Source organism: Cygnus olor, chromosome 5 (genome assembly GCF_009769625.2).
Source record: "Cygnus olor isolate bCygOlo1 chromosome 5, bCygOlo1.pri.v2, whole genome shotgun sequence".
In the NCBI taxonomy this organism is placed as follows: Eukaryota; Metazoa; Chordata; class Aves; order Anseriformes; family Anatidae; genus Cygnus; species Cygnus olor.
The window spans coordinates 37,596,674-37,609,560 of NC_049173.1; the positions used below are offsets into that span (position 1 = coordinate 37,596,674).

At 43.6% G+C, this 12,887-nt stretch overlaps 1 protein-coding gene across 1 annotated transcript in view; it reads left to right on the top strand.

Moving 5' to 3' along the window:
• Positions 1-7,861, top strand: part of ACTN1 (actinin alpha 1) — an 87,391-nt gene extending 79,530 nt beyond the window's left edge. Inside the window, 7 exon segments of the mRNA XM_040559501.1 lie at positions 686-710; positions 713-744; positions 747-833; positions 2,832-2,912; positions 4,984-5,071; positions 5,074-5,141; positions 6,968-7,861. Of these exon segments, the coding sequence (XP_040415435.1) occupies positions 686-710; positions 713-744; positions 747-833; positions 2,832-2,912; positions 4,984-5,071; positions 5,074-5,141; positions 6,968-7,126 (540 nt within the window). The 3' untranslated portion in view covers positions 7,127-7,861.
• Positions 7,862-12,887: the final 5,026 nt, after the last annotated feature.

Consider the following 12,887-nt stretch of genomic DNA (forward strand, 5'->3'; position numbering starts at 1 on the left):
AAAAATTGGCTGGTCTTGTTTCTCCTGCCACCTGACTGTGGCAGCCTGTTAGCTGGATTAGAAAGGACCAGCCAAGCGTTGGTGAGTTTGAGTTGCTACAGCCTTGCAGAGAAGAAAGAAGTCCAACAAACCTTTTTAAAATCAGAGTCTGGCTTTCTGTTGACAACGTGAGGTTCTTGGAAGCAATCTGAATTCAGCATGAGTCCAGCAGAACACAGACAGGCTTTGAAACTTGCTTTTTGGTTTCTGGCCAGCTCTTCATTGAACAACAGCAGATGCAGTGGAGCACCAACGTATTTCAAGGACTGTGGTTTATTTATTTTCTTGGTTCATGTAAGGAGAGTTTTCTGCCCAACTGAGTCCTAGAAGCATTGGGTTTGATTCTCATTTGTGTTTAAAGGCCCCCCACTGTGTTGCCTGTACAAGGAAAAAGAAGTTTGCAATAGGACCAAGACTTTATTACAAGAAGGAATTGGCCTCTTCAATGTTTTTTACAGTCAAAATTCAGATTTTAAATATCCGGTTGGCTTACAATGGGATGAGAAGGAAGCGTTTCTGAGCAAGTGGACTTCGACCTTGGCCACCAGGAATCATTGATTTGTAACAAGTAGCATATTGAATCCAATGGCCTTGGAGGCAGAAGAACTTTTTAATTTACAAATTGTCTTGTCCTCCTTTTTTCCAGCATATCCGAGTGGGCTGGGAGCAGCTATTACAACAATTGCTAGGACCATCAATGAAGTGGGAAAACCAGATTCCTGACCCGTGATGCCAAAGGAATCAGCCAGGAACAGATGAACGAGTTCCGGGCTTCTTTCAACCATTTCGACAGGGTAAGTAAGTGCTGACGCAGCTTGGTAAGTTACAAGCTCCATGTAGACTGCACCAGTACATAACAAACAGTCACTGTAGTAAAATTAGATTACTAGAAGAGCTTAATTCTTAAAAATGCCACTACTGTGGAGCAGGGAGATTGCCAAGAGACCATTAGCCTGGGAGGAGAAGTATAGTCTGAAACAGAAAGTTCTTGATAAAGCTGAAGTGTGAAAAGTTTGAAGGCTTATTTAGAAAATTACATTTTTACCCCAGCTTCACTGTCTTAGTTTATAATCCGTAGTTTATAAATCCTTTGGGAGCAGCCGTCCTGTGCTCTGATATGACATCAATAAACCAGTACTGAAGAAACCAGCATTGCTCTTGTATGGAGCAAACAAGAGGATCTATGCGCAGAATGACATTACATAATGCAGGTAAATCCTGATGCAAAGCCTGTCTTGCCTTACTGTGGAGATACATGTCAAGGGCACTAACAGGTACAATAAGAAAAGAAATTCCTCAAAGGAAATCCTCCTCCCTCGATTTGCCACCCTACCTGCAGCTCTTCCTTCTCCATGGAGAAGCCATCAGCTGGCATCCCTCTACCAAACCAATCAGAAAGCTGTCAACGCAGGGAGGCAGAGACAGCAGCCCAAGCCTGACACCATCTCATGACTGGTTCTGTAGGCTCAGTTATCAGCCCCCTCACTGTTGTCTGGAAATCCATGCGCCTGCAGAGATACTAAGTCAGTGATGCAAATGTAGGTGCTCTCCACCATTTGCTGCACCAATCAGACTGTTTGAGAGGTCTCCAGAGAACAGGGCTGCAGCCTGCCCTCTCAGAGGCTGGCAACGTTTTCAGATTGCTGAGCACTAGCCATTTCAGCCCCTCTCTAGCTGCCAAAGGAAAACCAAAGCCATAGCTTCTTTCCTTAGCAGAAGGACCCAGAAAGCACTGTAAGTTTTATATTTTGACTTTCATATCATTTGCCCCTTCCTCCCCAACAGTCTGATAATGCAGAGAAAAAATGTCTTTCCCAATCTTCAGCTGTGTATTTGAGTTACGAAGGCTTCAGGCTAGCTTTAAGAAGCTGATTGTTTGAGGAAAGTCACATGGAATTTGCCCCACACTCCTATCTGTAGCTTTCTTTCTCTGGCCAGAGATGGTGGCTGCAGGCAGGGGTTCTTCAGTGCCTGGGGCTGTCCTGAGCTAAAATTCTGTGGAGCAAATGGGGATTCTCAGTTCCTGTCATAGTTTGTGATCGTGGGTACATCCAAACACTGGGGGAGTGGGGAATGAGAAAAGGGAAGAGCAGCTGCCAAGCCACGTTGTGCCATGCTGTACAGCAGTGCTGTTTTCAGAGCTGAGCACTTCAAACAGCCTTGCCAGTCAAAGCTCCACCTTATGTGCAGGTCTCATAAATACAGCAATAACACTGCTCCCTTGAGCTTCAGCTGTTTTTCTTTGTCTGTTCCTGGGATGCCCTGACAGCTCAGCTTCCTCTGGTGTGTTGCCAAACATACCTGCCCTCACCTACTCCTTTGGTGGGACTTTTGACTAGAAAAATAAGGCAATGCTTCCCACTGCCTCTGCCTGCTTACCTGCACTCCAGGTTACTAGCGAAACACAGGGCTTCTGGCACTATGGATAACAAGCAGTGATGCGAGTAATTCACTTGGGAGATGGAGATCTTGAGGCTTCTGAGCATTGACTGTTTTTGTCATTGAAATGCTCTCAAGATGTGACGAGCTTTCTCAGAAGGAACTGTTCCAAGAGCATTTTTAGCACATCCTGAAATGTCATTGTGATATCTAATGTTGTGCACTTTTTATTTTTCTTCCCGTCTTTCTATCTGCATGTCATTCTTCTTCTCCCTCCTTTCACCCACTGCATGGTGCACCTATTTGTTGTCTTTCTGCCTCCCTTTGATCTCCTCTGTGTCTCCCTTCCTTCTGCCCACACCGTCACCCCACTGGCACTGCATGTCCTGCTGCCTGGCACACCGCATAACCAGGACCACTCCGGCACACTTGGCCCTGAGGAATTCAAAGCCTGTCTCATCAGCTTGGGTTACGATATTGGAAACGATGCACAGGTACTGAATGCTAGTGGTGAACACAGCCAGATATTAAACTATGAAAAAATAACAGTTTTTTTCCTTTCTTTTCTTGTTTGTCTGAATCCATCTGTCATTCTTGTGTTGACTTATATATGCATCATTTTTCTATACTACGTCCTCCTAAATGTACCTTGGTATCTATTCCTTCTTAATTCCCTAATTGTTTGTCTTTGGAAAATTCCCTTTATATCTTCAAACTATTCCATGTACTTCTGTGTCACTTAACAATCCTTCTCTTGTCCGTCTCTCAATCGGTCTTGCTTGGTATCTTAAATTCCTCTTTTTCATCATCAATGTGTCCTTGTGTATAAACTGTTCCATGTCCAAAACTACCTTTATTCTTTAGGGTTCACAAACTACCTGTGTTGTATTGTTTTCGTTGTCCTGTAAATACTTTCTTTCCTAAAACTCATTCTTTGTAATGTCTCCTGTGGGTTCATTTCTCCCTGGCCTGGCCTCCCTTTTCTTCTTGGCTTTTTCCATCTTTGCTCACTCTCGTAGAAGAAGACCTGGTATGATGGATTGTGAAGATTTCCGAGCCTGCCTTATCTCCATGGGTTACAATATGGGTAATGTAGAGCCCTCTGTCCAACTCCTGTTCAAAGTGATACTTATAGCCACCTTCAAAAAGAAAGGGAGAATGTGTAGCGAAATCAAGGTAAACGCAGTCTTGTTTTCCAGCAGTGGAAGTTAAATCTAGCACATGTAAAATTCTTGTCTCACAGCAGTAGCTGAAGGGTAACAAAATTGAAACCATTGTCTAATTCTTGTGTATGTCAAATAAGAAATATATTTATCAAACTGTGCAGCTACGAGTGGAAGAAACAGTAAACTTTTCATATCGCTATGTGCAGTATGCACAGTGGCATATAAGCTCCCCAGCCCTGAGCATCAGTTTGAACTCATCTGGACATATTCACAGCGTGATTTCTGAATACACTCAATGCCACTCCTCCCATTCACTTATTTCACATTGATTCTTCCTGTTCACGTAAGTAGGTTCAAGTTCCAGTCATCTTCCCTGTAGCTTTTCACCAGAGTACCTGCATATTCACAACAGGAACAGGGGACCTTGAGAGGTTGTGATAACTAATGGGGAGAGCTTCCCCAAAGACTGATGTTCATTAAAGGGCAGGGAGAAGAGCGTAGTGCAAAAATGTGAACTGTATGCTCAGTATCTTCGCTCCTGATGCCAGGCAAAGCAGTGTTTGTCTTACTTATCAGCCCAGTATAAATACAGACTCTTTAAGTAGTGGGGCCAAGCTGTAGGAACATTCGATTAGGACACCTCAATTAATCTTGCAGGTGTACTGATCTAGAGGGTTAGAAGAGCCTGTTCCCAGGAGAAGACTCAGCTGTGCTTCCCCTTCCCCCTTACCTGGGGAGGAAGGAGTCCCAGAGATGAGAACAGATAATTGTTTATATGAAAAAAATAAAAAAGGAACAGAAAACTTACTACAAGGTTTTGGCCTCTCTAGCAAAGTTACCTGTAGCACCTTTCCTGTAAAGGCTAATACTTCCCTGGGCCTCACCAGATCTGCAAGTCCTTTCCAAAGCCTTTCTAATCAGGATGAACTAGATACTATTAAAGGCCCCAAAGAGGTTTCTTCTGGTGCATTCTGTTCTGGCAGCTGAGGAGAACCATAAAAGTTCTCTTTTAGTAAATGAAAGTAAAAGGATTTGAGGAATGCAGATCTCCCAATATTGCTACAGGCATCTAGCACAACATGTATTATAGAGAAAGCTGCATCTTCCCCTGAAGTCTGTATGACATTGTTCCCTGATAGGAGCGTTGTCCTAGAGCTAGATGGAGCTGGATGTTATCTTAGGTCATAGCTGAAAGTATTTTATTCCAAAGGACAAATGAGTGGGAAGCATCTGTAGACAACAGACAGGTTAAAAAACAGTATTCTGACAAAAGGTTTGAAGTTGTTTCTGTCTGGCTTTGTTTTCCTAGCTGTAAGATGTGCTGCTGAACAGTTTCTCCCCACTTTCATAGCACTGGCTGCCCAAGTGTCCTGACTTACATGACTGTCTTGTTCCCCAGGGAGAGGCAGAGTTTGCCCGCATCATGAGCATCGTCGACCCTAATCGCCTGGGTGTAGTGACGTTCCAGGCCTTCATCGACTTCATGTCCCGGAAACAGCAGATACAGATACTGCTGACCAGGTCATGGCTTCCTTCAAGATCCTGGCTGGAGATAAGGTGAGGCTCTACATCCTCCTTTCCAATCTTCATTGCTCCTGCTTTCCTTTTTTCCCTCCTGTCTCCAAGAGTGTCGAGGGGAGTGCTCTCTAGCGAGGAGAGTGTTTTCACAGGACCACTGCGCAGTGCTGGAGGAGTGCAGGGTTAAAGTGTGGGTTAACGGGCAGCCTGCCAAGGCAATTGGAAGTCCTGTTGCGCTGTCAGTCAGAACTATGCTGCCCACTCTAGCATTAAAAATTGAATTAAGAGCTTAGCTGCAATTTGTTATTTTAAAATGTATGAACAGATTCAACAGATGGTTCTTGATTATTCTTGAAAAAACTATTAATTACTTACTGACAGCTGTAAACTTGAGGTGATCTTTGTAGATATCACTACTGTTGTTATACAATCAATACTAGATTTTCATTGAAGATGTGCTCCGTCTGCAAGTTCTATGATTTAAAAAGGGCATCTTTTGATCATAGAAATTGGCCAAAAATAGGAAAACTCACAGAATGAATGTAAAGTACTAATTTTCTAAATTTGCATCAATGGAGCCAGCTGATATGAAATATATATATTCTTATTTTTCTTACATAAAAATCCCCACTAATCTGTGCTACAATTGCATAAATAAGTAATATATCAAATATTAATGATTCTCTGAATTTGCTAATGATTTTGTTCATCTCACAATAAATTTCTTAGGTTGTAATAAGTTATCCTTTCATCCACTACTGTTTTCTGTGTTTTACTAATAATCTTTTCATAACCTGTAATGTAGAAACCCATGACGCCCGTATGTGTCTAAGGCATTCTACCTGACTAAAGCCAGTTCTATTGACTTTCAAGGCCTGAAAATTCCAGCTTATTGTGACAAGATAAAACACTGAATAAATAAGTTTTTTGGCATAGAGTATTATTTACTAACTCATCTACTCTGTACAGTACTTCAAATAAAATTTTCAGTGTTTAATATGCTCCAGTGACTACAACATGAATCAGACAGGATTTCATTATGAAGAAAAATCTTTTATTCATTCCAGTCATTAAACCAAAAGACATGAAAAAGAGTAGAGAAAGTCAAAGAAGAGAGAGAGATTCTCTGAAACCTGAGCCATTTTTCAGAAGACTGCGAGTCAGTTAGCTAAATACAACATGTTGGTTAGCAAACAGGCAGTTACTGTTACCATCTGCATGAAGAGAAGCCAAGCTAGCCTCACCCCAGCTGAATGAGCTTCCAGAAGTCAGTTTTATGTAAGACAGGGTTTACTTGCCTATTAAAAATGTATGTTGTGAAAGGCAAAGATTGTCAGCAGAGCCGTGAAAGCAATAGGAAGTGTTGGCTTGTCTACTGCCTGCATCGGTGCCACCAACCAGTGCTAGTGAGGATGGCTTCTTTCCATGGTCTGAAGAGAGGGAACAGCAGTTCACAGGCATCATGAACTGCTGCCAGTGAGAGCAGGATCCAAATTAAACTTCTGCTTCCTTCCATTTGCCTTCAGTAGGACCTCCACTTTCAACGAAAAGGGGCAATTTCACACTAACAATTTACCTGACCTACCACCAGGTCTTTTCTTTAGGTGTGCCGGCATCTCTCCTGCAAAAACAATCCTCCTATCCATTGTAAAATGATTTTCTCGGCCAAACTGTAGGGAGGGCAACTGCATTTCCTCCAAAGGCGTGTGCCCAGAGAGCACTGTGTATGGATGTACAGTCCTAGTCTAGCTGTGATCTGTCCCTGACTGTCATCTGCTGCCCTTGGGGGACAGGGAGCGATTGTCCCGCGAGGAAGGTCAGTCTTTTGAAAATAACGCTTGCCTTATCTTGTGTCCTCGTTGCAGAACTACATCACTGTGGATGAATTACGGCGGGAACTGCCTCCTGATCAGGCTGAATACTGCATTGCTAGAATGGCACCCTACAATGGCCGTGATGCTGTACCCGGTGCCCTGGACTACATGTCCTTCTCCACAGCGCTCTATGGCGAAAGTGACCTTTAACTTTCTTCTGTCCCCACCACACGCTCCCTCCCCTCTCCCCCGTCCAACACACCCTTCTTTCTCTTTGCAAAGCAGCCTCTGCTCCGCTCTTTTTTGTGTTTCCCTGTTTTGCTTCAGATAACAGATCACATTTTTAAGTGGGGGGGAGGACATTGACATGACACCGCCTACCTTGCCCTTGAAATGACAGTTTACAAAATTATTTTGTGCAAAAAAGTTACGTTTTAAAAAGAACAGACATATTTTATTATAGAAAAAAGGTATTTTTCTCCACCAGATTGAAACTTAAAATGAAAATGTTAAAATATTACACCAAATATTTTTTGTTGTGACATAGAAAGTCGAGCACAATGTTACATTCCATCCTTTCCAAAAAGAACCAAACAACAACAAAATGCCACTTGTTCTGTTAACTTTTACATTTGCGTATGTCTCTTTATCACGTTTATCTTTGGAGGGGGGAAGGCACACAAGTGCATGTGTTTGCTGGTTCACTCATTTCATGAAAATATTTTATGATAAACTTTGAAATTGCTGTGTTTTCTAGGGAAAAAATAATGTACACAGCTCATGTTTTCATATTTAATTAAAAAATACAATATGCCTCCTATGTTTATCAGTGCACAACTTTTTTTGTTGCTGAGAGTTGTCTGGTTTCAGAACATGAAGCTTGAGAGTTGATAACTTTGATATTGCTTGTCACAAACCATATTAAAAATTTCTTGTGATAACAAATCTAGACTTTATTCATTTGTACAGTAAATGGTTAATCCTCTTTAATTGAAACCACAAGCATGAAGAAGAGAATCCAAAATGTTTTTTCATCAAAATTACAGTCCTTTGAATGTCAACTTCCCTCTCCCTTAACCTTTTCATTTTTGTTGAATTAAGTTGGAAATTTCACAGATTTCTGACCACTTTAAATTAGATTTATACCATTTTTAACCATCCCTTACACACACACACCTCTAGGAACAATATCCTCATTATTCCTTCAAAAAACAGTACAGAATTTGTTACTAGAACTATACAAGCACCATATTTTGAACCAGTTCCTCCACTGTTCCATGCTTAGCATTTAATATCTCACTGCTTTTAATATCGCATCTTTTGACATTGTAAATTCTTCCAGAGCACTCAAGAACATCTTCGTATCGGACATTCAAAAGAAAGCAGCCTTTGAAACATCTCTTTAAGGACCTTTAATGAATCATAAAGTAGAAGCAAATGCATGCACCTGAAAATTAGCAAAGGGAAGCAGCTAATCCCTTCCCAGACATCTCATGTTACAAATACATTTCTTGCCCTCCCACAACTTTTAGGAAACATGGACTTCAGGACAAAAATCTTCATTAGTGCTTCATGATGTGTTTCAAGTGGGCATTTTAGGTATAACCACATCCAGCTGCCTCCAGTCCTGAGGGCAGTTTTTATTTTGAAGTGACTAGCCTGCGGGAGCTGAGAATTCATTCACAGATTTACAATGAACTCCTGCAGCTCTCAGCAGAATTGCCTTCTGTTTTCTAGGGCAAAGCTAAGTCCTGAGGAAAGAATTGTACTTGGGTTCAGTACAGCTTTCGGGTTCATTCCTGACCTTGAGTGTGACACACCATAAAAACCACAGCAGTATGCTGTGAGGTATCCCAACCTGACAACATCTGCATGCTGTTATTTGGGAGAGAGAATGCTAATGTCTGCCACTGCACCTCTTCCAGGAGACACTGAGACCCCCATTCTCCTCCTGTAGGCCGGATAACGTGTTGGCAGAGGGTATGCAGGTGAATGCCATTTAGCTTCATGTGTAGGCAAGGCCAGACTATACTCAGCAACAGTTTGTTTTCGAAAGTTGAAGCTGAGACAGTTCACATAGCTTAAAATTAACCTAAAATTGCATGGTTAATGAGTGCTGGAGTTCAGCTGAAGCTGTTTCCTTGGGTGCAAGGCTGAGTTGCAATCCTTAACACTGAGGCCCCTAGAGGGGCCGACAGCAGTGATGAGTAACGTCGGACTTACAGCTACATCAGTATTTAACCCACTTGCAAGCTCCTCTGTAGGCCTGTTTTCAGCCAAGTCTCTACGATGTTGCTCCACATGGGACTGTCCTCTTCAAAGGTACAGAGTGCCGAGTCCATTACCATGTTTTAACGTTCATAATGTAGGTTATGTTTTAAAACTAAAACAGCAGGGGGGATGAAGTTATGCATGAGCAGATAACGTACATCGACGTTTGCCTCAGAGTACCCGCTGCCCTTGCTTTAATAACCCTTTTTCCTCCTGCACAGTAGCTGCCCTGTCCTTAGAAAGGACATTGGCACTTTCAAATAAATTGAGGTTCTCTGAGGAGTGGCTTGTGCACATGAAGATGGAGTGATGAATTTCCTCATGTGTGCTTTAAAAAAAATACAACACTAATACCAGGGGGTGGGGGGAATAACCATCGGGGTTTCAATGACCACTGTCTTGAGAAAAGGCCCATGTTATCTTGAAGTAGGGCTGGAGAAAGCACAAGTACACCTTTTAGCCACATGTTCTGTTATTTTTTCTGCATAGCCTCTGACAAACCAGTTAGAGCTGATGTGACCTGGTCTTTGACCCCCCGGGCTGCAGGTAAAGGCCTCCCATCCCCACACCACCCGAGGAGGCATGGTGGTGCTGCAGCAAATCAGCCTTCTTCGCATGCAGCACACAACATATTCTGCACTCATGTGGCCTAACAGTCCCTGGCAGTTACCGTGCTGAAATTTGAAAACAGCTTTTTGTGTTAGGATCATGGTCTTGCAGCTAATGTGCCACTTTCCAGTCAAGTCCTGACATCAGCTTTGATTAAATTCCTCTCTGGAAGCAGCTGTTTGCAGTTCAGTGACTGCCCCTTCCCCTGCCAAGAGCAGAAGCAGCAGACAACGCGTCTCAAGCTCACATCTCCCATTCAGGGATGAACTGATCGTTTTTTCAGTCTGTCTGACTCACTGTTTTCAGGCACGGAAACTGAAATAATGGTTTCCCCAGAAATTAACCATTTTCATTTCATGGCTGTTGCCATCTTCGGCTCTGGAGATCTCGGTACCTGCCCCTGCATGGCTGTCTGACAGCCCAGGGACAAAAACACAGTAGTGCTCAGAAAACATGGAGCTGTCTTGCCTGCCAGAATGTCAGCCACGTTTCAAAAAGCCTCTCAAATGTAGCTTGTGACTATCGCATGTCTTCAGTGCTGCCAGCATCTGGTTTCAGAACAGAGGAGCAGAGCCAGGAGTCTCAGAAGACAATGAAAGGAAACTGCTCTGCAACCTTGAATGAACTTAGTTTCAAAGAAGTATTCATACATCCACAGCAGATCCATACAGCTGAATCAGACTGGCTGGTTTTATCAGTAAAATACCAGAGAGGGCAAGGAATAAGGAGGTGGTGACTGTTTGTAATGGCTGGGAGAAGGAACAGTTCAAACTGAAATGGCTTCCTTAAGAAACCAGAATACAGGTATGATTTTCAGACCGTAACTAGAAAATTATTTGTACTGTATTACTTGCACAACAGATCTCTGGGTAGAACACATTTTTTTTCATTTTTTTTTCATGTGGTAGCCAAATACTAAGAAAACTTAATCCTGTTGAATTAATCAAATTGCCTAGGTGACTGGCTACCACAAGAGTTGCTACTACATAAACCCTTAAAATCCATTGCATTAGCCATAAGCTGCTGGGAAAGTCTTAGCACAATAAACCTGGATTAGCAAAGTATAGGGCATACCCTGAGACAAACAGGTAATCAGAGCATGCCCCAGCATGCACTGAGGAAACACGCTCAGCGCGACAGTAGAGAAGTCAGCCATTGTAAGAGATGGACTTGGATGACTTGTCTCCTGTACAGGGAAGGATGTCCTGTGTGGCTAGTTTAGGCAGACTGGAATCTCAACAACTTAAACCCACTCAAAATGCTAGAATAAAACTAATCTTTTCTATATTCTGAGGATTTACAGCTACTATAGATTATGCATCTATCTCACCACCAAAATACTGAAATGGATTCCTCCCATTTCTTTGGATACCACATAACATAGTCAGGAAGTAGTTCCTCAGTTTTGTCCTCAGACATATACTTCTGGGAGACACCTGCATGAAAACATGTTGGTAGAAACAGCACTATTGTCTTCTCTGTTCTTAGCAATTTTGTTTACACCTTCTTGCTATCTGTGGGTAGTTGACAACCTAGTGAGCATCATGCAAGATATCATTTGAGGTAAATGTCCATCAGGACCTCAAGCCATAGCAATGCCTCAATGAGCCCTACCCTCCTACTATCTGAAAGAAAAAACATGACCTCTCACCACTGCTGTGGGAAAGAAAAATAGTGTTATTTCCATTGTGCAGATGAAAAAAAGCACATGGGGGAACAGGGCTAGATCTCACTAGAAGGAAGAAATGAGAAGTCTGTATTTAAAACTGCAATCCAGTTTCCACTCAGTTGCTGCCCAAACCTGGCGGTATTTCTCTAGGCCTTTCACTAGCCCTTTCCCTCCTCCTGTACCTACCTAAGCCTTCTTTGCTGCTTTCTTTGCAAAGCCACTAGGTGGGTTTGCCACCCATTTGCTTCACAAGGGCCTAATTGCCTAAAATATCTCCATGCAAGGTGAGTAACACAAGGTCAACACTGCATCCCTCCTCAGGGGATTGGCACCCCCCCAGCACTGCAGCCCAGCAAGCCAGAAACCCCACAGGCTGGGCCAGGGAGCACCTCGCCAGCCTGGCTGTGTGTGTCAGTGAAATAAAGAATAATAAGACGGAAAGCACAACCCTGCACCCTTGTGGTTTAGGCAATGTGCAGGAGGACTGCTGCAATTCAGTCTCTGCTGGAGGAATTTTTTAGGTATTTTGTGTTAAAGAGTCAAAGGGTAAAACAACACAGAGTAGAGCCTCAGAGCGGGCCCGAGGTCCTGGGGCTCCTCTCCCAGCACTCTGCCCACGAGGTCGGCCCTTACACTTGCTCCCCTGGGTTGTCTGCCCATGGTGGCACAGCCCCTGTGAGAGGAGCCTGCCTCCCACACCAGGCGGCTTGCTCAGCGCTGTGGTCAGGGCACTCTGTGGTGGAAGGGAGCCTGAACCTCCACGCCGAGGAAGACACCAGGCCCGAGCCTCCAGCGCAATGGTGATCTTAAACAACATAAGCTATTTTACAAAAAGTAGCTGTTGGTCTAAAAACATCTTTTGGTGGCTCAAGAAAAGAGTCCCTGTCAGTCCTTGACAGAAACAGATGCCAGCAGGTTCCTCTGAGAAAACCCTGGCCTGTGGATCCCAATGAAACAAGGCTCTGGTTTCACAGCTACAGGCGGGGTGTATGTGCAGGGACGTAAAGACCTACATCTCTCACTACCGCTTCCCAGAAGCTCCTCACTCAGCACGCAGGTATTTTCAGTCACCAGGTGCCCACCTGCTCCTGTGTCCTCTGCAGGGACCTGACTCGAGGTCTTGGAGCCCATCAGGGCTGCTGGCACCTCTGAGGTGGGAGCTGTGGTGAAGACAACTCAGTTGTGTCCCCAGCTAGAAGCTGTTTGCCTGTGGTCCTTGGGGAAGTCAGAGGTGAGCAGGGAACTGAACCCAGCTCTGTTGCATTCCAGTCCAAGTGCCACAGTCATCGTCCAAGTATCTCAAACCATTTCCCAGACCATTCCCCCTAGTTCCCTAATTGCTATTGTTGCTTTTTGTATGAACCCTGTGGCTTTGGTTGTGCAGATTTGCCTAAACCCAAGAACATCTTTTAAACTGCAAAA